This window comes from Anas acuta, chromosome 16, assembly GCF_963932015.1.
Source record: "Anas acuta chromosome 16, bAnaAcu1.1, whole genome shotgun sequence".
Lineage (NCBI taxonomy): Eukaryota > Metazoa > Chordata > Aves > Anseriformes > Anatidae > Anas > Anas acuta.
In genome coordinates, this window is record NC_088994.1 from 2447164 (window position 1) to 2474532 (window position 27369).

At 48.6% G+C, this 27369-nt stretch overlaps 1 protein-coding gene across 1 annotated transcript; it reads left to right on the forward strand.

The window, feature by feature from the left end:
- The first annotated feature begins 338 nt into the window (after positions 1 to 338).
- SLC13A3 (solute carrier family 13 member 3) lies at positions 339 to 27369 on the forward strand. Its single transcript, XM_068700491.1, has 13 exons — positions 339 to 500; positions 10182 to 10447; positions 10642 to 10805; positions 14502 to 14568; positions 15261 to 15446; positions 16316 to 16441; positions 20030 to 20125; positions 21955 to 22059; positions 23123 to 23220; positions 24102 to 24214; positions 24540 to 24701; positions 25015 to 25152; positions 25717 to 27369. The coding sequence occupies exons 1-13, from the start codon at positions 390 to 392 to the stop codon at positions 25900 to 25902; spliced, it is 1818 nt and encodes a 605-aa protein (XP_068556592.1). The 5' UTR covers positions 339 to 389; the 3' UTR covers positions 25903 to 27369.

A 27369-nucleotide genomic window follows, 5' to 3' on the forward strand; every position in this document is an offset into this window, starting at 1 on the left:
GTGGTGTTGCAGGGTTGAGCAGGGCACTATATCAGGGTACTGTGGCAGGGTGGACACTATAGTGGGGCAGTGAGGTAGGGTGGGCAGGGTGCTAGAGTGTTGCAGGACGGGCAGGGCACTATAGCAGGGCAGTATGGTGCGGTGGGCAGGGTGCTGTAGTGTTACAGGTGGGCCGGGCGTTATAGGGGGCAGCGCAGTGGGGCGGGCAGGGCGCTATAGCATAGCGGGGCGCTGCAGCAGGGTGCTGTAGCGGGGCGGGCAGGGCGCTGGGTGCCCCTCCCGGCGGGCGGGGCGGCCGCCTTCATCCCCCCCCTCTCCTCCTCCTCCTCCTCCCTCCCCTCCGGGCCGGGATAAAGCGGCGGAGCGGGGCGCGGGGCGCGGGGCGCGGGATGGCGGCGCTGGGGGCGCTGGTGAAGAAGGTGTGGAGCGTGCGGAGGGTGCTGGTGCTACTGTGCGCCCCCCTGGCCCTGGTGCCCGTGCTGCTCAGCCTGCCCCCCAAGGTACCCGGCACAGCCGGGGGGTGCCCGAAGGACCGCCCGGGGGAGGGCAGGGGGTGGGGGCACCGGTTTTGGGGCGCAGGGGGTGGGCACGGGGTGGGGATGGAGCTCGCCTGCCGGGGGGTGCCACCGCCTCGGGGGTGCGCGTTTGGGGATGTGGGGTGAGGGCACCGAGCAGGGGATGGCCCCTCGGGGGCACCGAGCAGAGGAACGTGCGTGGGGGGCTGCGAGGAGGGGGCTGCAGTTTGGGGGCCACCAAAACCGCGGACCGGGAGCACAAATGGGGTGCGCTGACATGGGGTGCAGAGTGGTCTATGGAGATAGGGGCTGGGAACACGCAGTGTGGAGCTCAGCCCTGGGGACACGAAGTGTGAAGCTTGGGGCTGGGGACATGCAGGGGCCCAGCTCGCAGCTCGCTGCCCTCCTGCCGCAGCCCCTGACCCTCGCCAGGGACCCCTGTAGGGTTTGCCCATGGAGGAAAGGGACCCCGAAGCCTACAAACCACCACAGCTCCTTAGGGTGCAAGCAGAGGAGGCATCTTGGGGTTGTGGTAATCTTTTAGTGGAAAGAGGGGGTAGATCAAGTGAACTGTGTTTTTGTTGCTTGTGGAGGCGCTGGGAAGGTGCAAGCAGCCCATGGTTCTCAAACCGAGTGGCGCTAACTGCAACTTCTTGCCAATGCCCGCCTGCCTTGTTCTGGTTTCTATCAGTGGCTCTGAAAGAAGCGCTGGGGAAACTGAGGCACGAAGCTGGGTGGCAGCCGGTGTCCTACAGCGAGCTGCATGCAGAGCTGGGCTGGGGGCGAGCCCCTGTGTGCAGGGACAGTGGTGCCACTTGGCCCTGCCACCCCATCCCCTGCACTGCCAGAGGGACCGGGTGAGAGCGGTGGGCAGCGGGGTTGTGCTGGGCTGCTGGGAAGGCAGCGGGGCTGCAGGTGCCTCGCACTGCTCCGGGAGGCTCCTGGGGAGAGGCTGTGTCTGAAAAAGCTTTGCGGGTGTGGTGATTGTGGTGTTCCATAGATGTGGAGTAAATCGGTCTGGGCTTTGGTGTGTGAGATGGGCTGCACGTCAAGTAGCGTCTGTGGCAAAGCTGGAGAGGGAAGGTTTTGCAGCTGTCCCGTACAACACAGCTGTCCTGCACCAGGAGCATCCTTGGGTGGACGTCCACGGGGCTCTGAAGTCACTGGGAAATTTTGTGCCACTGACTTCAGTAGGCTCAGGATTTCACCCATGTATTCTGACTCAGATCCATTTGAGAGTGACATTGTTTATATCAGAAAATAAGCGATGTTCAGCACGTAGTGATTACAGAGTGATTCAGGTGCTGTAAGGACATGGAGGTGACATTTACTTCTGCTGCTGTAGTGTTTGTCAGTGAAACCTTCATACTCAAGATAGCAAAATAAGTCACCTGAATTAAAAATACTAATAATAATACTGTGACCATTGCTTTATTAATAACACAATATATTAGAAGAGAAAACCCTTCTTTGGATGTAATCTCATTTTTTTTCTTTCTAATTTGCATTATTTGGATGAGTTGTTAATAGGAATATATTGAATGTTTGCCTCAGAGCAAAAAGCACATTGCATAACAGGTGCTTCATCCCCTTTCAGAGTCATAAGTAGCTCATATTTGTTTGTACATTCATTTACTGCAGCTGAACAAGTGACTTCAATGATATTTAATGTTTCCCTGTTTGACTCTGGCACTTGTAAACTCTGGAGCTGTGGTTATAGGGCGAGGAGATGTGCTGTGCGCCCTGCACAGGTTCACGTCTGAGCCAGGCAGTGGTTAATCACGGGAGTAATTCATGACAGATGAACCTGGCACTGTGCTGAGGGAAAGCACTGCCTCCGATGCCCATTTCAGTTGTGAAAAAGTATACTGAGAGAGTGACTGTAGGGATTAGGGTTTTTGGGAAAGAAAGGAAAAAAAAACCCTCTGCTGGTGTAACAGGACTGCCTGCCCCGACTCCAGCCGTGCAGCGCTGGGGGCACGCTCCTCCCTGTGCCCTGCGGAGAAAGAAGTGCTCGCACAGCCCAGGCTGATCGGCTGCATTAAGGGCAGACCGGAGATGGAAAAGTGCAGCTGCTTCCAGCTACAAAGCTGAAGGAGCAGCAGGGCAGGGAAGGAGAGGGCATGGCCTTACTGAATGCCCACTGATGATAGCGATCTGTGCTCGGGTGCCCGTGAGTGCTGCGTGTGCCACACTTAGCCGTGAGTCTGTCCAGTCCCTGCATCACTGCTGTCAAAGCGCTGACACTGCTGCTAGCGTGGCTGCTCAGGCAGTGGGATGTTTAGGGCCAGCCCTGCTGCACCCCCCCCAAGTTGTCCCTGCGTTCAGCCTGCAGCTGTGAGTAACCAGAGCGCTGCACCGGGTCGCGTTCAGGGGGCAGTGACTCACCTGCTGTTTCAACACGAAATTGCCCCTCGTTTGTTCAGCAAGAGAGGAAGTTTGCTGTTGCACCAACACGGGATTAGGCTCAGCCATCCAGAGCTGTGCTCCAGCCAAGCTGCAGGGGCAGTGGGAAGCAAAGGGAAGGGTTTACACTTCTAACAGCAGCGTGGCAACACGGGGGGCAGGGAGCAGGAGCAGGTGAGGGCTCAGCGAGCGGGGAGTTGGGTGTTGCTGGGGTTTGGAAGCTATCCTGCTGTGTGATGGGAGATGTGTGCCCCCAGCTGCACCGCACAGGTCATGGTTTGTCCCAACATGGGACTGGAGTCCAGCCTCGGCTGTCCTGGGCAGCCACGTCACCGGAGCTGCCTTGGGCACTCAGCAAGCTCCATCCCAGAAGTTAAGGTCTGCTGCTGGTGGAACTGGGAGGCTGTCCAAGACAGGGCACCCACAGAGAGGAGGCTGGGGCAGGAGGAGCCCCTGGGGGAGGCAGAGCTGTCGTACCAAGCTTTAGGCTGAGTCCTGGCACAGCTGGAGCATGGGAGGGTTGGATGGGCTGGTGAGCCCCATGTCCTGCTGGGACAGTCACTGTGCTACCCAGCAGGGTGTCAGAGAAACCCCAGAGATGAGAAGCAGTGAGGCTCAGCCCCTGCAAGTCTCAGGAGGAGGCTTCCCTCATGAGAGAAGGTGTTTTAGGGACATCTTTGCAGTACTTTCCTGCTCTGTGGTTCTAAAATCTCACATCAAGCCAGAATTTGCCTTCTCCCCACTGAGATGCTCAGCAATTATGGGAACCCAAGGGATCAGAGCCTTAAAAAGCCACTTGAGGTTTGGCTTCAAGGGCAGCATCTCACTTGTCTCTGGAGACCAAGAAATCACAACCTACAGTTTGCATAACGGAGAACCACAAGTAGGCTGTGGTTTCTCAAATGTGCTTCTGGTGAAACCCCATGGCCTGTGTGCAGTGGGCTTTCCAGTGACACCTGCTCCTTGGTGACCTCTCCCTGGAAGCAAAATCCTTAGAGGAAAAATCATACATCAGGTCTGGCCTTACGGCTGCTGAACTCCAGCATCCACACCTGCATGCTACTCCTAAAGCCCTCAACAGCTGTCACTCTACAGCAGTTGATCTCCAAATTGCCCCGCGTGTCCTTTCGGAGGTGGAACGTCAGGGCTGGTGCTGACATGATATTAATACCCCTTGTTGGTATTTGATGCCCTTTGTAGGCTGCAGTCTTGTAGAAGGAAACTTGTCTCAGTGCTTTTGTCAGCAGTCTCCTTTCTTCTGAATAGAGAAATGAAATTTCTGCTTTGCCAGCAGGTTTGTCTAGCCCTCTGGGTGCGCTCCCCAAAGCGTGGCTGGAGCAGTGGGAAATGGGTTGTGCCCGTCACATAGCACAGCACAGGGAAAGGCTCTGGGTGGCTTCCCAGCACCCGGCTCTCCGCACAAGGGTCCGTGTCGCCTCCCGCTCTGGTGGCTGCTGAAATGGCTGAAATTTTTGTCCTGTGAGCGGAAGTGCCGGCGACCCCCCGGCTCGCGGAGCTGTGAATGATTGCAAAAAGCTCGGCAGGGCAGGAGGGGCTGGAGGAACTGTTCTGCTGGAAGGGGCATGGGGGGCACTTTTAATGAGCTGTGCAAAGAGCTTGTTCCAACAGCTCCTAATGAACTCAATGTCTACAGCCTCTTGGCTTGGTAACAGCTGAGGCAGCCAAATCTGCTAAAAGGAGCTCTGAGCAGGCAAATGGGTCCCAGTGCCTTCAGAAAACAGGCTTGACTTCCTCGGTGGACATAGAGCCATTTAACATTGACTTGGATGTAATGAGTCTTCCTGATGAGAACAAGGAGACTTTAGGAACTTCCAGAAGAAAAATAGCTTTGCTTGCACTCAAAAGCAAGGAACAAAGCCATCTCCAAAGGAAGGCACTGGGGGGGAATGGATGATGCTAAAGGAGGCGATGTGGTGGGGCATGGTGTGTGGGGAGGTAGAGGGAGCTGGACTCCGGGCTGGAGCGATGCCCACTGCGTGCTGCACTGCAGGAGCACAGGTGGGCAGGGGCAGCGCTGAGGAGATCAGCCTGGTAGGTGAAATAGTGACTGCAGCCTGCTTATGTTTCATGCACAAAGTCAGTCAGTGATTTAGAAAGGCCAATTTCATGAATGTAATGATCAGTTAAAAGAGGTAAGAGGAAGACCTTCAATGAGGGAAGAAGAGGGATAACTGGCAGCTGGGTGACTACCATTTACCAGCATGGAGATAAGGCGAGCCTGGCTCAGAGCAAGCTGGCACAGAGGAACTGAAAGCAGCAATGCTCGTGGTGGGAAAAGGACAGATGACAAGAATTAATATTAACTGGAAGCTAAGAACCATAGAGGACATGAAAAGGGATGTGGAAGAATTGATGAAGAAATCCCTGGGCAGGGTGTTGCAGATGATGAGCAGTATTTCAAGTGTGTAACACAGAAGAAATCTGAATCAGGATACTCTTGCCAGATGGGTAATGCAGAAAAAAGCTGTATTCGGTGCAGTATTTCTGTTCTGGACTTGTAATACAATACCATAGCATATTAAATATTTTTATCATGACAGTGACTAAAGGGAAATGAAAATATTTGCTTGAGATGACACCACGTAATTAGTTGAACACGACTGCTGGACTGGGTACCCACAGCTTGGAGGAGAGGATTAATGTGGTGTTTGTACACAGAGACATGAAAGTTAAGCAAGTGCAGTGAGAATCTACCAGGCTGCTATTTGCTGAGCTTGTGGCTTTTGCCAGAATGCCCTCCCAGTCTGCTTCCACAGTTCCAAAGCAACTTTGACAAACCGGAGAAGCATCAGCATGAGCAAAGGACAGGAGAACACACCACATGGTGAAAGACCTCAGCAGCTTGGCCAAGTTCTTTCAAAAAGAAAAAGAAAAACAAAACAACCCACAGGTATGAGAGCACATCCACGGTGAGCAGAGTTTGGGGAAGGGAAGTCCAGGCTGAGGGATAAAGGTAAAGCATAAAACCAGATGCAGAAAACGATGTTCAGGTTACCACAACAGAATTTTAACAGTGACGTTAACTGTAGGAACAGCTCACTAAACTTGCGGTGGTTTCACCATCACAGAAAATATTTCTTCTTCTTCTTTTTTTTTTTTCTATGAAAACATGTTGGATCTATCTTTAAAATTAGGATGAAATGGAGATTACTTCATCTGGTGCTGTTTTAGCTTTGACGTCCATTGGTGTTTGAAGTTGTAGGATCTACTGCTGCCTCCAAGAGGAAGTGTGAGGCTCAGACCTCTGAGGCAAGGAAGATTCTCTGGAAGATGCCTGTGCCATGAATTCCCATGGTCATGGTCAGTTTGCCCACTCTGAGCTCCAGCTGTCTTGTTTGTGAAGCAGAGAAAAAGATGAGAATTACAAAACACTTCAAAAAGTTTAAGTGCTTCATAAGCTTTGTCTTTTTGGTGTAACTCCAGAGCAAAATATCTTCACAAGCATTCACTTCAGCTGTAAGAGCTTATGCCCCTGTGCTAATGGCCCCTTTCTAGCTACTCTGCAAATACCCAGAGCCAAACAGCTCCACTGGCAGGAATGCTGGTAAACAGGGCTTGTTTTATGTCCAGATTACATAATGTTTGCAGGAGCTGTATTAGGAGAAATCAGATTCAAATACCCATCCCCTTGGAGAACAGTCTGTGGCCAAGATGGCCAGTAACGCCGTCAGGGTTGCAAACTGGGGGCAGTTTGTCAGCAAGATGCTAAAAGCCACCAGTACTTTTTTGCACTGCGTACTTCTGAGTATCGTTGATAGGATATTTTTTTTGTGAGGATAGTGGGATAATAGGGCTTGAAAAGCTCTGACTTTGGCCAAAATATCTGTTGGTATTGGGTTCTGGAGGGACCTGTAGGCCCCTCATTTGCCTGGTCATAGGACGGGTGCTGCAGAGAGCCCACGAGAGGCAATAAGGCTGTGAGGATGCACATGCAGAGGTTGGTGGAGCAAACCCAAAGCTTCTCTGACCCTTAGGGTAGGGCTTCTTCAAGCACCGGGCCCATGTGGCGGGGTTCTGTGAGCACTGGACTGTCTGGGATCTTACTGGGCCTGCTAGAGAGCGAGGTCTGGCAGAAGCTCCTTGTGTCCCCTTCAGCTTGGTAGTGGGGACTGATGGCTCATGCACGCCTATGCCTTGGTGCCATGCCTGGGCAAGCTGGTTCTCCTCATCTGACCCACATACCCTGCCAGAACCTCTCTTCCCCAGGGCACCTCACTCTCCCCTCCAGGAGCCTGCCTGCCTGTGGGAGATTGCCCCTGCTGGAGCTCAGCAGGTCCCCAGCGTGGAAAATCCCCGGTGCCTTCAGTGCAGCGAAGACAGCATCTGTGTCTGGAGGGGCAGAGGTCACTCCTGAGGGTCTTGTGCAACAGCAAGGAGAGCTGCTCTGGTCCAGAGCCACAGAACACTTTCTTGGAAATCATTAAATGGTTATAAAATTAACCCGATCACAAGACCCATTTAAAAGTTTGTATTTGCTACCATTTTTCCCCCTGACCTTTGATAGATTTATTTTGAAACAAACAAACAAACAAACAAAGCACAAAACAAAGTTGCCTGGAGGTGAGAGGAGTAGAAAGGAGTGACACAACAGAGTGGTCAAAGGATGAGGGATAGGAGGTGATGGTGGGATCGCTCCTGGGGGCAGTTGTGACCATCCCCATGAAAGACCATTCTTCCGACATCAGTTAGCGTTTGCTGGCGGCATACTAATGCAACTTGCAGGGTACTGGGGCAGTAATTAACATTTGTAAGATATTTTGGGGAAAAACAAACAAACAAACAAACAGGGTTTGGTTCAATTTTAAGAATGACTTTACGTTTTCAATCTTTGGAACACTTACTCCAAAGCTGAGTTATTCTGAAGTGGTCTTGTTCCTTTCTTTTTCAATGATTGCCCTGTTTTAAATGAAAAGTTATTTAACATAGGTGCGGAATAGGATTGACAAACATTACTGCAGCTTTATGTTTAAAGAGGTTTGCTGATGATAGGTTGGTCACGTTGATGGGTTTCGTAATTTCAGTAAAGCTCTCCATACAGCAGTTCTCTGCCCAGTTTCGGTTTTACCCCTTGGCTTTTCATCTTACAATGAAGATTAGTTTTTAGATTCATGCTGTATTTCATTGCAATGTTTCCCAGAACATTTTACATACACTAGAAAATAAATATCCCTTAGTTCATAATTACCTTTCTAATTCATACTTCATCTGCTTAATGAAGTCAATTGAAATCTTCACTGATCTGCTCTTATACCAAGGTGTTGTTAAATACTTGCATTTGCTCTACCACTGTAAGAGGCAAACTGTTTGTTCTGAAGTTCGCTGTTGCAATTTTCCTTGCAGAAAACTGAAGAACATTTTGCCATTGGGAGAAAAAAAATAATTTTTATGGCCTTTAGAGGCTGAATGGAAAATGACTCAATGAGAGCAAAACTATTTCTTTGGTATACAGAAAGAGCCAGAGCAAAGAGGAATTATTAGTTGCCATGGGAATGAAATCACTCATCTAGTGTGCAAACATTTGAAGTGTGAATTTTTGCTTCTGCAGTAATTAGTGGTATTGGCTTTGTTGTTTGGGTTGCACAGCAAAGTTCTGGGGAAGTAAAGCTGTCAGGAGCTCACGGGAGCCGCCGGGTGCCAGATCCGAGCTCTGGGAACAGAGAGGTTTTACTTCACTATGTCTAGTATGTCAGCGCACCATGATCTAAAATCGGGACTATAAGTGGTCTTTGAATGCAGGGCTTAGGAACCTGATGTGATGCGGTAGCTCTCCTGTGATTAACGTATTTGATAGCTATTCAGTAGTTGAAGCAAATTGTTCTTGGCTCTTTGGTATTGTCTTTTCCACACGCATGGAGGCACCTGAATTTTACAAGCTAAATTACTTGTCAGACACAAAGTTGGAAGGCTAGAGGCGAACAACAACTTCTGTCACTTGCCAGTTTTCAGACGTGTTCGATGACAAATCCCAGTTGTGTCTCAGTATGTGCTAGTGGGCTGAAGGGAGTGTTTTGCAGGTGGCCTGATGCCTTTTGGCTCAGCCCTACCTGCTCACACCTTGCTGTGCTCTCAGCAGCTTCATCTGGGCCCTGCTCTCCCCAAAAGTCTTCACACAGAGCCCAGGAGCAGCGCTGGACTCCCCGGGCAGAGCCTCAGCCCTTCGGGCAGGGGAGGAAGGTCCGGGCGGAGGAGGCACAGAGGTGCCTTTGAGAAACAATTCAACCTGTTCGACAAGCTGGAAGAGAGCGGGGAAATAAATAGCTCTGTGGCTTCCAAACGGCTCTGGGCAGTTATTTATAGCGCTGTGGGCACGCTGCCTCACAACTGACAATAAGCCCCTTCAGCCCCACTGCGGCCAATGGCTCCGGCTTCTTGCCTTGTGTCAGGCTCCATCCACCCCCCAGGTGCTGCCCCGGGCTCTGCTCCTCAGGTTGGGGCCGTTGTCCTGACTCCTTTCCTTGTCTTGACTCCTTTTCATAGCTCCTGGTTTAAGCTGTGGGTGTCAGGAGAGGTGGCTCTGCTCCGGTTGTGCCTCCGGGGGGATGAATGAATCGGGAGCGCTGGGTGTCCGCCAGCCTTGGCATGGGAGGTACCAGGCTGGGGCAAGTTCTCCACACTCAGGATGTGGCATGGCACCAGAGAGCTTGATTTATTGATTTCCTGAGGGATTGGGATGGGTTGCCTTGGAAGAGTTTCTAACGGATCTCTCTGGAGACCCTGATCCAGTCAAAGAAGCTTTTCTGTGTGCCTCCTATTACAAACAGGGGGACTCAATGCATCCGTCTCTGAAAGCTGTTTTCTCATAGCCATGCAAAGCCTGATCCGTGGAAGTTGGAGGGAAAGCACAAACATTGAGAATAGCAGCTGTCAGGTATGGGGACACCTAAGGATATTAGCAGCTCTTGCCCTAGCAGCAGTGCATGCTGAGCTTTAGCACCCCAAGTCAATGTGAAGGAGCAGCTCCTTCTCTCCAGAGCTTCCTTGGATGGTGCCTCTGTGCATCCACCCTGCAGCACATGGGAAGCTCAGGAAATTGAGGAGGATTTGGGTTTTGCTGTGCTTTCAGAGAATGTGCAACCCCTTACACAATCTAGGGAAGAACATGTTCCTCTAATAGGAACAGTGTGGGGGAAATACAGTATCCCTGAAGAATGACTGGTGCGTATTGCTTGTCTCAGTGTCTCCAACTGAGAAGATTTCTCTAACACCACATCTTGCTTTTCCTCTCTGTTTCTCTTGCAGGAAGGACGATGCCTCTACGTGATCCTACTGATGGCCCTGTACTGGTGCACAGAGGCACTGCCCCTGGCTGTGACAGCCCTGCTGCCCATTGTCCTCTTCCCCTTCCTGGGCATCCTCCCGTCTAACAAAGTCTGCCCGCAGTATTTTCTAGACACCAATTTCCTCTTTCTCAGTGGTTTAATCATGGCTTCAGCCATTGAGGAGTGGAATTTGCACCGCAGGATCGCCCTCCGGGTCCTGATGCTGGTGGGAGTGCAGCCAGCCAGGTGACTGTGGGGACTGGGGGGTGTCCATGGGGGGACACAAGCTGCAGGTGGCCGGGACACAGCCCTGATCACACACTGCTTTTTCCTATTAATTTTATGATATCCCCACACATGAGCTTTTCTTCCTGTAGCTAGAATATGTTAACACTTGCCAAACACAAGACATTCAGCTTTTCCTTTATTCTCTCTTCCAGGTTAATTTTAGGGATGATGTTGACAACGTCCTTCCTGTCCATGTGGTTAAGTAACACTGCCTCCACTGCTATGATGCTTCCGATTGCAAATGCAATTTTGAAAAGCCTCTTTGGGGAGAAGGACACCTCTAAGAATATGAACAGGGAACATGAAGAAATCCAAGGTAATTGAGACAGGGCAGTAGTATTAGCCAGCTGAGGTCTGCCCTGCTGCCACCAAATGCCCCAGTGCTGGTCCCGTTTTAGTATTTATTTCATTACTGTGGTGGAAGGGTACTGACATAAAGCTCTCTCTTGTCCTGCTCCTTCCGTATGCCATGCCAGAGGCAATGCTTATGAGTTGGAAATGTCTGGAAAAATGAGAAATGGTGGTCCCCAGACCTGTCACTGGCACAAGCTGAAGTTCAGCTCTGCGTGCCCACTGGGATGTGGTGATGATGGGGTTTGTAAGGTGCCTTGCTGTAGGGTGGCCAGGGCTGAGGGGTGCTGTAGTTACCCCTACAGCTGTGTGCTGTGTAATGGTGCCGTGCTGCAGGGATGGGCAAAGGTTGCAGCCCCTCCGTGGCAGCACACACGGCTTTCCTGTGCTTCTGCACAGGTAATTTCTTCTGTTTTCCTATTTCCTCCCTTGTGAAACTGGAGCTTGAGCTGGGAGAGAAGGGGAGGATGAAAGGCAGGGCTAGCAGGCTGAACACATAGTTATAAAGTGCTCCATGATGTCCCCTGATCCAGCTCGGTGTCACTTTGTGTTGAGAGTGAGCAGGTGCTGGACAGGCTTGGTCAGGGCTATGCGGTCAGAGCAAGCCTTCCTCCAGCCACCTCTCAGGAGTTTGGGATTCTGGCAGACAGGGACGAAAAACAGCAAAAAGGAAATGAAGCAGTGAAGTCCCCTTTGCAGTTATTGCTGATAGTACGATCAGTAGTCATGGCTTCTCTTTTTCACACTAATTAGATGTTCTTCTGTCTCTGCAATTTAAAAACAATGGCTTTTGGGTTTCCACTGAGACCTAATGCAGGAAAATGAGTCCTCAGAAGAAGACTGAAATATGCATACTCTAATACTAAAGATCTAATAATTCATCATTAATGTCTAGCAATCATGAGGTGTTTGCATTCTAGGCTGCTTTATCACATTTGCTTTATGAATTTTTGACCATGCACGTGTAATAAAATCAACCCCACTGACCTTCTTGCTATGTTTTCTTATTGTATGGAAGCACTGTGTTCTGTGAGCCTGCTTTTAACCTTCTTGACCCCATTCTCTGACCTGATTTGAGTGTGTAGTTGTGGAGGGCAGTTTAGGAACGTATAAAAACAAAACCCCCATTTTCCTAGACACTGGCAAGCACAGAGTTAATGTCCCTGGCTCAAAATGCTTAGGGTGCTGAGAGAAGCCAGCAAAGGGAGAGGGATGCAAGTAGAAGAATGAATAAAATGATGCTTTGCAACTATGATGCGATTGTGTGATGATGTATTTTTCTTTTGAGGTAGAGACTTGTACAGGGGAAACATACACATGTACACGTACAGTGATGTCTCTGATTAAATATTTCTCTGCTGGTGAGATCCTCCAGGTTGCAATCAGCCATGCTCACGTTCAACCATGTGGACAAATTTTTGTAGATGAGTAGATCTGCATGCTTGAGTTCATGACAGCTAAGCTTTGGAGTAGATCTGTTCCTCATTTTTACATTACTAGCTACTGATACAAGAATTCAGATGAGCTTTGGCATTTGAAATTTCAGCTGGTTCTGGTTATTCAAGGTGAAGGTGGGATTACGAACTGATCACCAGCATGCAGGCTTCTTTTTTTTTTTTTTTTTTTTTTCCAGTGGGTGGAAATATTATGAGGGGGTCTTTTATTTTTTTTTAGGAGCAATAGAAATATAATTAAAGCCAAACTGCTCTAGGATAAATCTTTCTGCCTCTAAGATATACAAAGTGTTTGAGTGAAATGGCCACTGAATCTGTCTCATGCTGCTCCATGCAAGGCCAGATCCCAGCTCAGTGTTCTTTTTTTGTTTGTTTGTTTTTTCCTCTTCTGACTTATGGACCTGTACAAATTTTCAGCCCCTTTTTACGAGTTTCATAGGAAATGATTGTTCTGCAGAAAGTCTGCCTTTCCTTCTCATGGTTGCCTTTTGCAGACCTTCCTTGAGAGGTAACTCACAGGTGATCCTGGCCAGATGGGATAGGAGTTTGGGCTTAACAGGGGAAAACTGGAAAAATGTTAAAAAGTGGAATGAAATACATGTATATGTCTATGGCTTAAATGGGACATCAGCGATGAGAGGGCTTGGGCTAAATCTGATGGGGGATCAACAGTCAGCCACAGGTTAATGTTCTTCTAATTACAACCCTCTAACGCAGCACCCTTGGAATGAAAGCTCAGCATGTGTGCGTCCAAGCCAATTACCTCTGATTCGGTAAATTAGCCATGTGTAAAACATGACAGTGCAAAATGGCCTGGCTCACTGAGCCACAATGAGGGGGCTGTCCTCGGCACTTACGTGTACGAGTCTGGAGACTTTGACCAGTGGCTCCTCTCTGCGCACTGCTTTCCGTGTCAGGGGCACAGACAGGCACAGATGGTTGGGTTTTGGCCTGAGGAGGGGCGCAGGGAAGTTTGGGAACTGATAGGGTGGCTGTGGTGGGTGACAGTGGTCGGCTGGCGCAGGGAGGTGCAGGGATGCACCAAAACCAGGCAAAGCCTGAGGACAGGTACAGAGCCCATAGTGACCTGGACTAACAGTGGATGAAACTCCTGAACGTTCCTGTTCTACAGAGGATATGGAAAATAGGATTTAGTAGCATATCCCTGCTCCCAACCTCAGGTGGTCATGCCATGAGCCAGAGCTACAACTGCTACGAGGTTTAAGATGAGATAAGGTTTAAAAAAAAAAAAAAAAAAAGAAAAAAGTGATTGTATTGCATTTCTGGTTTATCTTATGGTTTCTCTTTCTGAGTTCTCTCTGGGGCACACAGTCATATGTGCGTGGCAGTGTGGTGTGATGTACACCTCCCAATTTACTGCTGAAGAGCATGTGGGTCCTTCTGGTCAAGATTTACCCTTTCCCCAAGTGATGCTGAGTCCTGGCTGCCTTCCCTGTGGCTGGTGACAAGGACACTGGGGCAAAGCCCGTGAGATATGCAGGAGGGTCTCTGAGGACTGTGTGCACCATCAAGTCCCCCCGTGGCAGCTCCAAACTTGTGTTGAGGTTGGGGTTTGGGAGGAGCTGCCCGGCCAGTTGTGGAGGGGGTGGTGGGCTTGGGAAGGGTCCCTGCTCTCGAGGTGGGTGTCGGGGTACCCGGTACAAAGCCTAATTCCCAGATATGTCCCACACTGTCCATTAAAGAGGGAAAAACAGCTGCATGGTGACTTCACAAGCTTCCCAGGGGGAAGGAGGAACTCCGAGGCACTGAACACTCCTGCTCAGCCTTGGGAAATGTGCCCTGGGGATACACCAGGCCCAGTTCTTCTTCCTACTAACAAGCTATGGTTAACTCCCCCCCCAAAAAACTAACCCAAGCCCATACATGGATATGTGGCACCCCGGCGCCGCTGCCCACACTGGAATACCCCAGGGTCTGAGCAGCGGCAGAAGTAGCACCAGGAGGGAGCACCTCTGGGTGCTGGAGGAGAAGCGGGGTGCTGCAGCAGGCCCGGAGCGGTGGCAGCAGCAGCCAGGCTGGTTTGTCCCCTCCGGGTGCTCCTGACCCTGTCACCATGGCATGAGCTCCCCCTTCGTTTGTGTGCTCCCTCCTCGGTAAAGGGCAGTTTGCTGCCTTCCGCTGTTTGGGTCGAGGAGGATTTTCTAGATGCTTTGAACTGTTTTAAAGTCCTAATCTTTCTTTTTCAGCATCTTTACAGCAGAATAAACTTTACACTGTACCAACTGAGCTGCAGTTTCTGGCAAGTACTGAGGAGTAAGTTAACTATTAAGTTTGTATTAGAGAGTTGAGACAGAGCATTATCCCCTGAGCTAGACCCAGATATAGGAATTTGAAATTCAATCACTGAAATGTTTTGATTGCACCACAGCTCCCAGTCGCTATAGACTGGCCACAGAACCCCTCCTCTCTGTGTCCAGCATCCTTCCACACATCCGTATCACTGCAGGGATTTTCCAGTCATCCTGGAGCAGTACCAGAGGTGTCTTCTGCTGGAAAACAGTTCCTTGGCTTTCCTAGGAGCATCAAAAGTGTGAAGCCAGTGGTGTAAAACCACTAGGATTTACACAGTGCTGACAGTCCTGCTTTGATAACAACGATGGGAAAGAAACAGCTCTTCAGGAATAGGAGTTTCTTTCCTCTCGGTGCTATCAAAATTTTCCTTTTGTGTTCCTTTGAGCTCTTTATGCCAAGTTTTTCAAGTGGCTTAGGGGCTTGCCAAGACACACGCAGCGTTCAGGCACTGAGGGTGCTCTGCACGCCTGCAGGTCCCGCCTGGTGCTTCTCCAAGCCCCCTCCTGCCATGCGGAGCTGCCCAGGTGTCCCAGAGGGCAGCGTGAGCTTGGCTTTCTAAAAACTGGGAGTTTGCCTTCTTGTCAGGCTCTGTATCGGCCGTGCTGTGTTTAAACCAGGGCTTTCACCGGATTCTCTTTTGGACTGTTTTAAAGCAAAGATCTGACGGAGGAGAAGGAGGTCGCCAGCGATGCACTCTCAGACTTAAAGAAGGAGGAAGAGTACAAAACAAATATATGGAAGGGCTTCCTCATCTCAATCCCGTACGCAGCCAGCATTGGGGGAACGGCGACGCTGACAGGAACTGCACCAAACCTCATCCTTTTGGGACAGCTGAAGAGGTATGGGAGGCCGTCCTGGAGAGCCCTGCCTGTCTGCCAGTGTAAATCCTGCACAGGCGAGATGTAATCTCTGTCCCTGTGGGAAATTCCCTTCTGTGCCGAGAGCTAGCTTGGAAAATTCATGCCCTTCCAGAACGTTTTGGGAAACTTTGTGAGTGGATGAAGGCAGAGAGTGGTTGCAGCAGCCTGAGCAGTGCTGAACAGGTTCTCAGTGCCTGTGTGGGTCACCTCACTGCTGCTCTTAACCCCACCGAGTTTAATGGGACTTGACCACCTGCTTAAAATCAGGCTCGTAAGGGTTGTCAAAAAAAGGGCCGAGTAGTGTTCCCTGAGCAATTATATCTGCTGCTGTGTGGTAGAAAGGAAAAATAAGGAACCCACTGCTTCTGGCCTGTTTTCCTAGGCATAAAAAATGCCTCCTGTGTTCCTAGGAGCATAGAGTTGGGCCATCCTAAGAGCCTCCAGATGCTTCTTAATTCTGGTCTCCACAAGCAGTATGTTAAGGCTCGCCCAGGCTCGTGCAACATCCCGGTGAAGTTCATGTTCAGACCCTCCAGCAGCTATTGCACTACTTAATCCTGACTGTTGAAGAATATTGTCGTAGAAGAGTATCAGCCATCCAGAGAGAGGTTTTTAAGTCTCTCCCTGCACAGCTGGGCTAGGTGAGCTGTGCCTGGCTGGGTAGCCCAGGGGTTGCGCCTGTGCTCCCCAAATCAGCTAGAGCCCAGACGGGTGCTGTGCACACAAGGGAATGTTCTTAAACTGGTGAATTTGTGGGGTATTTTGCTGTTGGTTTCAGATGTTTGCCCTTAAATTGAAGGGTGGTTTTCCCTTCTTGCATTAACTTGATTTTTTCCCCATTTGCTTAGTTATTTTCCAGAATGTGATGTGGTGAACTTTGGTTCTTGGTTTATGTTTGCATTTCCTTTAATGCTGATTTTTCTTCTCGTGGGATGGCTATGGATCTCCATCCTGTATGGAGGAATCAACCTGAGGTATGTTTATATTCCCTGCACATACACACTGCTCTGGTTACACCAGCATTGTGAAATACATATTCGTCATGATTCTCATACTAAGTCTAACAATATCACCCACAATCATCTGCTTGACAGTGGTTTTATCACTAACTTCAGGGTGCATATCGTGTAACAAATCCTCTGTTTTTAAGAAGCTGTGTGTGTGTTGTCTTCAGCAAAATGCTCCCAGTTCTGTAAACATTTTCTGAGCACTGCTGTCACAAGAGAGTCTTTTATCTTTCCTACTCAGAGCATCTGCTTTCTGCTCCCAGCCTGCTTATTGCCGCTAGCTGACTGCTAGGGGAAGGGTTGAATGCAGCCCCGATGGTGGCTGTGGTCTGTCCAGAAAGGGGCTGGGGTGATTTGGGAAGGGGTTAAAGGAGGAAACGGCTGTGCAACTGCTCAGCAAACACTGAGGAAGCAAAAATCTCCGAACACCAAATGAAACAGTAGTGTTTTCATGGCTCTCACCAAAACCCGTTTTGCAAATGTGACTGCATGCAAAGTTTTGGGCTGCAGACATGCGTGAAGACTGGAATAAACCCACCAGAGTCAGGCCAGGCAGATTCCCTGCAGATGGGCATTGCCACATAACACTGAAATAGCTGTGTGATACAAAGTCACCCTGCTCGGGATCAGCCCCTAGAGATCTGGCATTCAGGTACACACACAGATTACACACACGGAATTTCTAGGTTGGAAGAGACCTCAAGATCATCGAGTCCAACCTCTAACCTAACACTAACAGTTCCCACTAAACCATATCCCTAAGCTCTACATCTAAACGTCTTTTGAAGACTTCCAGGGATGGTGACTCCACCGCTTCCCTGGGCAGCCTGTTCCAGTGCCTAACAACCCTTTCGGTAAAGAAGTTCTTCCTAAGATCCAACCTAAAACTCCCCTGGTGCAACTTAAGCCCATTCCCCCTTGTCCTGTCACCAGGCATGTGGGAGAACGAGGTAGATGCTGGCTGTTAAAATAGGCTCCCGTGGAAGCATCAGGGTTAGGGCTGAATGCTTCTTAAAAAGTCCCCACTCTGCCATCTCAGGTTGCAGGCAGTTTCAAGCATTTCGATGCATGCAGTAGACATTTGCTGAGAAGGACAGGGTTACAGTAATCTCATACCTGGCTGAAATACATGTAGAGAATGTGTGTTACACGTGCATTCAGTGAAACACAATTATTTGAGGTTGTTTCACTGCCTTACCTGGGCTGGGGTAAGTCAGTGGCAGAACTGCTTTGGCAGGAGGGAAAGCAGGATCGGACTTTGAAGACCAGCGTGAAATCTCGGTTGCCCTGGAATTAGTAACAGAAATCTCCTGGAACGTAAGAGCTAGGATTTGTTCCTAGGGCTGGAACTTGGGTTTGGAACAGATTACTTCATAACAGGGCTTCGTTTTACAACAACGCGTTAATCTATAACTGAGAGTAACGTGTTTTACTGGTAAACCTTTGCTGCACGCATGCAACCCTGAGTGTACAGAGCTTAAAACACTTGCAGTGGTGCTGCACAGATTATTTTGGAGCCCTTTTTCCCTCTGTACACTCTCATACGTGATAGTAACAAACTCCTAGTCCTGCTTCCTCCAGGGACCATAAGAACTTCTAATAGATAGAAAAGTCTTTAATTGTTATTGTGAGTTACAAACACAAATAGCAAGGGGAAAAAAAAAAAAAGAGAACAGGTGTCCAAATATTTACATTGTCTCAGAGGCAGGAAAAAAAATCAATGGGAAAGTTTCAAGCTAGAAAATGACAAACGCCGCTCCTTAAATTGCTGGGGGGGCTTCATGCACAGCTGGGGGATGCTCCGCTGGCTCTCAGCCGCTGTGCGGCTGCGTGCCCAGGGCTTGCATGAGCCTGGATTTGTGCATCCTGTGCTAAGGGCTGGGGCACAGCCATGGCACAACTGAGCAGGTGAGGGGAGAGAAGGTAATTCTGCTGGCCGAACCCCCTGGCAAAATGTGAAATGTCTCTTCTGCTCGGAGAACGTGATGCTTTTTGTTTTGTTTGGCTCCTCTCTGTCCGCATGGAGCCCAGCTTTATTGGGATAGCTGTGGCCAGTGCGGAGCAGAATTCCCCAGTGGCAAAGTGCCTCGGGAGGGACACTGTGAGGCCGCACAAGTACAGCTGCCTGTCTGCTGGCGCTCGGCTGCTGGGATTGCAACAGCTTGGGAAGAGTGGCTGGCCTTTCTGTATGAGCAGAAAAGTACAGACAGAGGGACGCCGCTACACCAGCAGGCTGGCTTTGCTTAAATCCAAAAGACATTAAAAGGCTGAGGTGTTGGTTGATTGAGTGAAGATGAAGCTGCTGTTCGTAGCACCCTCCTAGACTCAAAAAACCAGGTACATCTATTTGAGGTTCAGAAATTCCTGATGATCAACAATTCTTTTGTACAGAAGACCTGGCCATGTTTTCCCATTGAAATGGTGATGGAATGAAGCGTGCTCAGGCACTGCAGGGCCTGTTGGATGCAGCTGGTGTGGACATTGGGTTTTGTAGTTTCACCAAGGTCACAGGCAGGGCTAGTTCAGGCATGGGACACGATGGGAGGTGAAGTGTGAGACATGAATATATCATTTGTATGCACATGCTCCAAAGGATCAAACGGCGTGTGCGGTCAGCATACCAGCCTAAGAGGCTTAGCCAGGAGCACATTAACATTCCCGGCCATGGAGAAATTCCCCACATTTTTGTTGAGCCTCAGCAGCATCCTGAGATTGCCCAGGAAATTGAAAGTGGCATGAGGAGTGAAGGGACAGGTTCATTTTCTGTGTCACCCGCTGCCTAGTGTTCTGCCCGGGTAGTTATCTGCTCGAGATGATGAAATCCTGCACTGCCGGGATTTTCTTTTGGCAATTACAGCCTGTGCTGGGGGAAACAGTGTAGAATATAAATGAGACAAAACTTCCTACCCTCTGTGGGGTTTCTTTTGTATGAAAGCAGACTTTCTTCCTCAGTCCTGCTGAACAGTCAGTGTACTTAAGGTGCTTTGCTTTGCTGCGTTTTTATCCCCATGTCCCATCCAGCCACTGTCTGCCCAGCTTGCTGCAGCCTTTTCTGCGTGCTGCTGAGCTGTGTGCTCCTGGTGCCAGGGGATAGGCTCCGTAGGTGACACCAGGGCTTTTCCACTGCTATTCAGAGCTGGGCTCCTAATATATCTGAAAGCATGCCCTCAAAATATGAGCCAAGCTCACTATCAGTGTCACTGGGGCTGCTGGCTGTACAAATTCCCCTATCTGTGCACATGGACGTGGCCACCGGCACGCTTGTGTCTTGTCACGACTGGGAGGAAATATCCACATCCAGCTGCACCCTGTGAGGCGTGGGGCTCTGTTTGCCAGGCTGTTCCCACTCTCGGTGAGCTGAAGATAATCCAAACAGAGCTGGAGAGACGTGCAGCCACGGGGAGTTCCTCTGGGAAGAAGTTTCTTTTTGAAGCTTGCAGAGCAGGCACTGAAGGGGTTCACCGAGCGTGCACATGCTGCAGTAGTAAACGCAGCCTTCACAATGGTGCCAGTGATGTTGGGCACATTTGACGATGTAACTGTGTCTCTTGGCAGGGGCTGGAGAACAAAAAAGTCAAATATAAGAGTGGACGCAGAAGCCCGTGCCAGAGAAGTGATAAAGGAGGACTATCAGAAACTGGGCCCGACAAAGTGAGTCATCAAATTGGGACCAAAATGAAAAAGAAATCAAGTGGGTTGGAAATGTCCTGTCTGAAGGGGAGTGAACTGAGGGAAAGTCTTTTTTTTTTTTTTAGCAGAAAATGAAATACACATTTCTACTCAATTCATGATGCAGTGAAGTTTACTTTTGTGCATGCTCCCTCCTCTTCATTTTCACTAACAGGAATAACAGCAAATAGCAGCTTGTACTCAAATCTTATCAAGAACAAAGTTCATATTATTGAGTGGATTCATGCTGGGCTGTTTAATTACTGTTTGTAGTTTTTCTGCTCCAGGAACCAAAGCAATCCTGTTTGCTTTATGTAACTAACCAATACAAGCTGAATTCTGGAGATTTGTGCATTCCTGTTTGGAGCTGTTCTGCAAGGCAGGAAGTATTTGCTGAGGAGGCTGATGAATCATAAAATAGATATAAATCACATAGATTGTGGATATACTTTAAGGAATCTTAAGAGCTGCTCAAAGAAAGCCTATGGAAACAATTTAAATCCATTTTATGCAGTAGGTCATTTTTCCTGAATAACTCATTCAACGTTATGAGTCGTGAGGAAAGAATATGACACTTTTAGCTTCTTCTTGTAGTTTATCAGAAGTTTTGTCTTCTGGAAGAAACGTTGAAGTTGCAATGATTAGGGTCATAGATGGGTGCCACCAGAAAGAAGCATAAGAGTTTTAGACTTAGGAGAAATGCCCAAAAAGGGGGAAAAAGGAAAAGCTAGGTATCTCCAAGAATCAAAGCATAGGTATATCCAACCAGGCACTGATATTCTGGGCAACCAGGGCTGGTGAAGGTTTTTGAAACTGTAGGTCTTAACCTCAAAAGGTCTGTGGTTCTCCATCTGTAAAATAATATTCTTATGCTCACGGTGATGCTGGGAGAATTCAGAGATGTTTGTGTCGTGCTATCGACATTGTAATTGTTGCTGCTGTGTGGAAAATGGAGTGGTTCTTCAAAGACAATTGGTTGGGCCTGTGCTGTAAATGAAAGAAATTGGTTTAGTTGTTCCATTCAGTACATTATCGAGCAGCCTGCAAAATGTCTCTGAAGAATCAAAGTCCCACTTTGAGGTCTAGGAGCGAAAAAGCCCATTAAGCCATGCTCGACCAATTTGATTAGCAACCCCGTAACTTCAAATCAGTGCAAGTGGCTTCTTCCCAAGTTTACATGCCCTTCCTTGTGCTCTGAGAGGTTTTATGCAGAGTTTTAAGGCATTGTCTTGGATAAATCTTGACCACAGTAGAATCAAACCTTAGCTTAGAGTATGATACTGCCATTTAAAGATTCCCCTGCTATTTGTCAACGTGTCTAAGGGATACTGTTTAGGTTTTGACCTTGGGGAATGTTGTTCCTGCTGTCTCATATATGATTTGAATCTTAGCTGTCCTTTTACATGGCTTGAATTGGAGTAAAACCACCCCTAGCTGATCAGTATCAGCCCAATCCATGCCTTAGGAGCATCCCAGAGGGCAGTGATGAGAGGAATGACCTTGGGAAGCTGCTTGGCCTTTCCCCTCTGCCCCATCCACAGGGTCAATTTTGCAGGCATGTTGTGACATCTGCTCTGGGCATTCCTGATGCCCATCTTTCCTGTCCTTGATATCTTCCAGTAAGAGATCACTGCTGGCAAATACCAACATCTGTAAATAGATTTGTAACCTATTCCAGTATTCCCCTGGAGTTATTTTTAGAGAAGCCGCCTAGTTTGTCACCCAACCGCTGCAGCCTGAACTTGATACTTGCCCTATCTTGGCCTCACCCCATTAGCACAACATTTTAACTACATTTCCTTTCGTTTTAGGTTTGCAGAACAGGCAATTTTCTTCTTCTTCTGCATGTTTGCAATCATGCTTTTCTCAAGGGACCCCAAATTCATTCCAGGCTGGGCGAGCTTGTTTGCACCAGGGTAAGACTTTATTTTCATTCCACTGCCACATTTTTCAACAGCATTTCCAAGTCTGAGATTCTTGGGTTTCTGGTTGCATTGCTGAACACTGTTACTCAGGTTTCCTGGAATAAATTAAATTGAGCCCCAAGTTCCAGAGTGAGCTTAATTGTTTCTGTCTCGTGGAGGAGGTATACGAAGCCCGCTGGGAAGCTGGCACTGCAAATTCTTCCATATGTGTGTTTGAGGCCATCCCTGGGGTTTGAGTGTGGGGAATACATGCTGTCTATACATATATTTGCATATTTATGTGGAATTCTTCATGCAATCCACTGATTTCACTGGAGGTCTGGAGAGTGAGGAGCTGACTCTTTGTGCTATCGTATCTGTTTTACACATTCATCTCCCCTGTGACATCCATACCTTGGGAAGACAAAGGGATAGAGAAGTTGGGGATTGCTAAATCTCAGGGAGGGTGTTGTTATTTCTAAGCAGAAGAGACCTTCATAGTTTTTTGTTTGTTTGTTCGTTTCTGTATAAAATGCCCCAGCTTAACAAATGATTCCTTAATAGAACAAAGTGGTTATGGACTTTTCCTTATTTTCCTCATCAGTTAATAGCTCCTTACAATCAAACACATGCTTAAGCTCTTTGTTGGGTGGAGCTTGGCTTTCAGCTTACAGTCTGAGCATTCTGCAAAGAGCTCTTATAAATCAGGTGGTCTGGGCTCTGCACCTCCTGCTCCCTGTGAGGAGCTGGGATATTTGTCCTCACAACCCCTCATGGACTGATTACGGCTCCATGGGCAGAACTGCTGGAGCATTGCTGTTGGGGGTGGGGGGGGTTGAATTTAGTCTTTTTTTATATATATTTGTAGGGCTTTGGGGCAGTGTTTGCATGGGGTTCTTCACAGCCCATCTTAGAAATATAGCTCTACAGGGAATTAAAAAGAAAAGAACTGTGAACAAGTGTTGTTCAAACCTGATGGAAGCTTGTAATCTTCTTTCGTAAATCTCCATTCCCTTAAACTTTGCAATTCTGCAGGCTTGTGCTTCTTACCAATGTTTCTGCTGCTTTTGGACAGGTTTATCTCAGATGCAGTTACAGGAATCACCATCGTGATCATTCTCTTCTTCTTCCCTTCCCAAAAGCCTTCCTTCAGGTGGTGGTTTGACTTTAAAGGTGAGTAAGAGACCCCCAGAGCAGGATCCCTGCCCTTGCCTGGGATCAGTAACGTCCCACCCTGGGACTGTGCCACCTGCAGGGCCACGCTGGCTTGGGGACACAGCTAGGACACATGGAGGCTGTTGTCTGACGTGCCAGCAGAGGTTCAGCAGTCACTGCCCTGCTGCCTGTTGCAGGAATGACTCGCTTGCTCGTGCTGCTGTCGGAGATGATACTCTGTGTGTTTGCGTGTGTTAAAAATCAGTGTTGACATGCCCTAGCAGACGGGCTTGTGGCACTCACTGATATTTGTTGTGTTGTCCAGACTGCAGGAAGATGTTTAATCAGGCCTCCTCTGGGTAAAAGAGCTGTGCCCTTGTTCAAAAGAAAATTACAGCCCCATTAGTGCATCCTTCCACATGGCAGAGCTCACTTCATCATGTACTAAGAGGAGGGCTGCAGGGGAGATGGGAGTTCTTTGCTGTAAAACTCCAGGGTAGTTGAATGGCAAATGGAAAATTAGGAACATCTTCATGATTCAAATGGTAGAAAATTTCCTCCTTCCATGGACTCCCATCTGTTGAGGACAATGTCTGTGCCTGTTACAGAAAGGAAATTAACCCGATGTTAGAAGTTCCCCAAGGAAGCCTCAAATAAAACCTCAAATGCTAGAATTTCCTTTCTCTTCCTTTTTGTTAAGATCTCGTTTTCTGATATTAAGGTAAATGATCTTTTAAGTGTCTAGCTTAAGAGAATGTTTTTATGCATGTTTTAATCAACAACAACTCATGGTTAGTGAGCGTTGGTGCTGATGCCAGGCTGATGATGTCGATGTCAGATGGTGACGGACGTGCTCCTCTTTGGGTGGGTGCTTGATGTGGGGTTTTCTCTTCGTCTAGCACCGAACACGGAGATGCAGCCCTTGCTGACGTGGAGGAAGGCCCAGGAGACTGTGCCCTGGAACATTATCCTGCTGCTTGGAGGAGGCTTTGCCATGGCGAAGGGCTGTGAGGTGAGGCAGCAGAGCTGCATTTTGTCATGGTGCCATTTGGGGCTCTCGTTTGGCTCTGGGAAATTTTGCTCCTGCAGTGTCACAATGCCAAAAAGGTGTTTCTCAGCTGAAGGCATGTTTCTCAGCTCCCCCTTACAACAACGCGCAGCAGATAAGTAAGGAACAGTTAACAAATCTTGCAACTCCTTTCAGACTGTTTGCTGTTAGGTCCCCTGAAGACACTGCAGTTGCATGGGTGGTGAAGATCATACACAGTTTTCAGATCTATGAAAGGATCTGAGGAAAGGAGCCCCGCACTGCAGCTTGTGTGCTCTCCCTTCTGCAGGAGTCCGGCCTGTCTGTGTGGATAGGAGGCCGCCTGCACCCCTTGGAGGGCGTACCCCCGCCCGTGGCAGTCATCCTCATCACGATTGTCATCGCCTTATTCACAGAGTTTGCCAGTAACACGGCCACTATTATCATCTTCCTGCCTGTCTTGGCCGAACTGGTAAGACAGCCCAGTAATCAGAGGGCAGGTTTATGGTGGCTGGGCTGGGACAGGCACCGTACGGGTCTCCTGCTCCTGGAGGGGGCTTTAGGCACTTCGAAACCCTTGCAGCAACAAAGCAAGGGCCTGTGGTATAATGGGAACACTGCTGGATAATAATCCTTCAGATGTTGTTGGTGAGATGCATTATTATCTGTCACAGAGTGGGGGATATGGCTCTGTACAGTGCACTAACTACTTGCATCCTTTAATTATATCCGCCTTACGCTCCTAATCCCCGAGATACAATTTCTGTTCCTTTCTGTTTTTCAAGGCCATTCGTCTGAAAGTAAATCCCCTCTATTTAATGATACCAGGGACTATAGGATGCTCCTACGCATTCATGCTGCCAGTCTCAACACCTCCTAACTCAATTGCATTTTCTTCTGGACACTTGATGGTCAAGGATATGGTAAGTTGCTTTAGATATACAAGATGCTGAAAACAATCAATCTGAGTGAAGTGTTGAAGAAAGTAACTTTCAGGCATGTTACCAGTACAACACGTGAAAAGACAGAAATCTCATACTGCAGTGTTGGAAGGCACAGGGATATAAAAGGAGCCTACGGTCTAGGCCTGTGAGATTTGGAGCCATGGCTCCAAGTGATGGCAAAACTGATTTTAATTGTGCTCAGCACCTCTCAGCCCCTGCTCCTGCTCCTGCCACTGTCAGCAGCTCAACTTCAGAGGTTTCTGGGTGCAGAAGAAGTTTCACAACTCAGTGAAATAAAGCTTATAAGCTCAGTCCTAGTTCCACCTCATATTCCTGTGGCTAAATGAATGCTAATATTTTTGATGGATCAAAGCTTGATAAGCATCTGCAGAGTGGTTTAAGAAAGCCCACTTAAAATGTTGTTAATAGTAATGGCAATTAAACCTTACATTTTTATAATGTTTATATTCAAATATCTTCATTCTTCACATGCTGTAGATGTCCAGGCTAAACTCACCAGTTGCTTTTGTGTTTCTTTTGTAGGCAAGAACGGGGTTGCTCATGAATCTTATGGGAGTTCTGCTTCTTAGCTTGGCTATGAACACGTGGGCCAAGAGCATCTTCCAGCTGGGGACCTTCCCTGCGTGGGCTAACATCCATGCAGAAAATGCCACATTGCTCTTGCCAGCTGTAGAAAATGTCACTTTTAGTGCACTGAATAAAATATGAACAAAGCCACCCCAGGGGAAGGACTCACTCACTTAGGACTTGGGCACTGGAATCGTCAGCGCGTGCACAGGAAGAAGACCCCATGGCTGCCCACATTGCATGGGACCCTCGGATTAAATTTTATTTTTAGCAATACCAGTCGGTGCCACAACATCCGATTTTGATTTTCTCTGAAGATCCTTCCCCCCCCCCCTTACACAGATTCTCCCAGAGAATTTCAGCTGTCCCTCACAGGTGGTTGTTACCTGCACAGCCCTGTAAGCATCGAGCATCTGTGGGTGGGTGCCTCTCCCCCCGTGAAAGCTACTGAGCTGTGCTGCTCCAGCTTCTGATACCCTTCCTCGTTTTGGAGAGCAGCCCTGGGTGGAGGCAAGTGGATTATTTCCATGCAACCCAACGTGAGTGAGTGTATCAGAACCTGGCTGGGTAGGAGGCAGCATGGGCCGGGTGCTCCTGGCAGAACCGTGGAGACTGGGGGCTCGGTATGATCTCATGAGTAATTCTCTCATGTAAGGACTCAGACTATTTCTTCAGGTTTGTGCATGAAAGGATGATTCAGGAGATGTGTCGGTAGGACTCAGTGCATTGCCCCATGCTTTGGGAACAGGAAAGGACCAGTTTGTTTCCAAACCTGTGCAATGTTTTGAAAACCTGGATTTCAGTCACTGCCTGGCTCTTTGCACTGAATGCAGATGGAGGTTTGGGGCCAAATTTATTTCTGACATAATTGTGTGGACATCGGTGGTGTTTCAGCTTTGGGAATGTGGCCAGTCTTAGGTTTGTGAGGCTGATACTTGTGAGCGACCTGCTGAGTCACAGGTCAGTGGGCAAGCTGCGCTGGAATATTATTGACATTTCTGAAAAGTAGGCTTTGATTCTTAACATCTTTTTATTTCTGATTGCTTGGGTACTTTCAATGAAAGCATTGCAAATTGACTGTGATTTTAATCACCGTTTTATCCTTTTTTTTTTTTTTAATTTCTGTAAGAATCTAAAATATTTAATTTTAAGGATCAGTCATTGAAATAGATAGAAGGGAAGGTAAAGAATCTGATTCTTGGTTTAAGGAGGGTTGGTGACTGGACTCTGGATTGGACTCCACTGGGTCTTTTCTCTGATGGTGTGGGCTGGTGACACAGCTGGTGGCACAGCTGGTGGCATGGGGTGAGGATCCAGCCCATCCCTCCTGCCCCCATGCTGCTGACAAAGCCCAGGGCCAGGCTGGAGCTGGCAGGGTGATGCAGCCCTTGGGGCCAGCGCTTGCTGCTGCTGCTGCTGGGTATTACCTTAAGGTCACACTTAGGCAGGGACTTGAGGTTGAACCAAAACCTCCAAAACTAGCCGAACATGGAACTTTGATCAATCAAGTTCAGAAAAAAAACAATCCTTAATGTTCAACAAAATCCTTCAGCTTAACAAAATCCGTAATGATCATGGAAAATGTACAATAAAGCACATTTGTTAGCA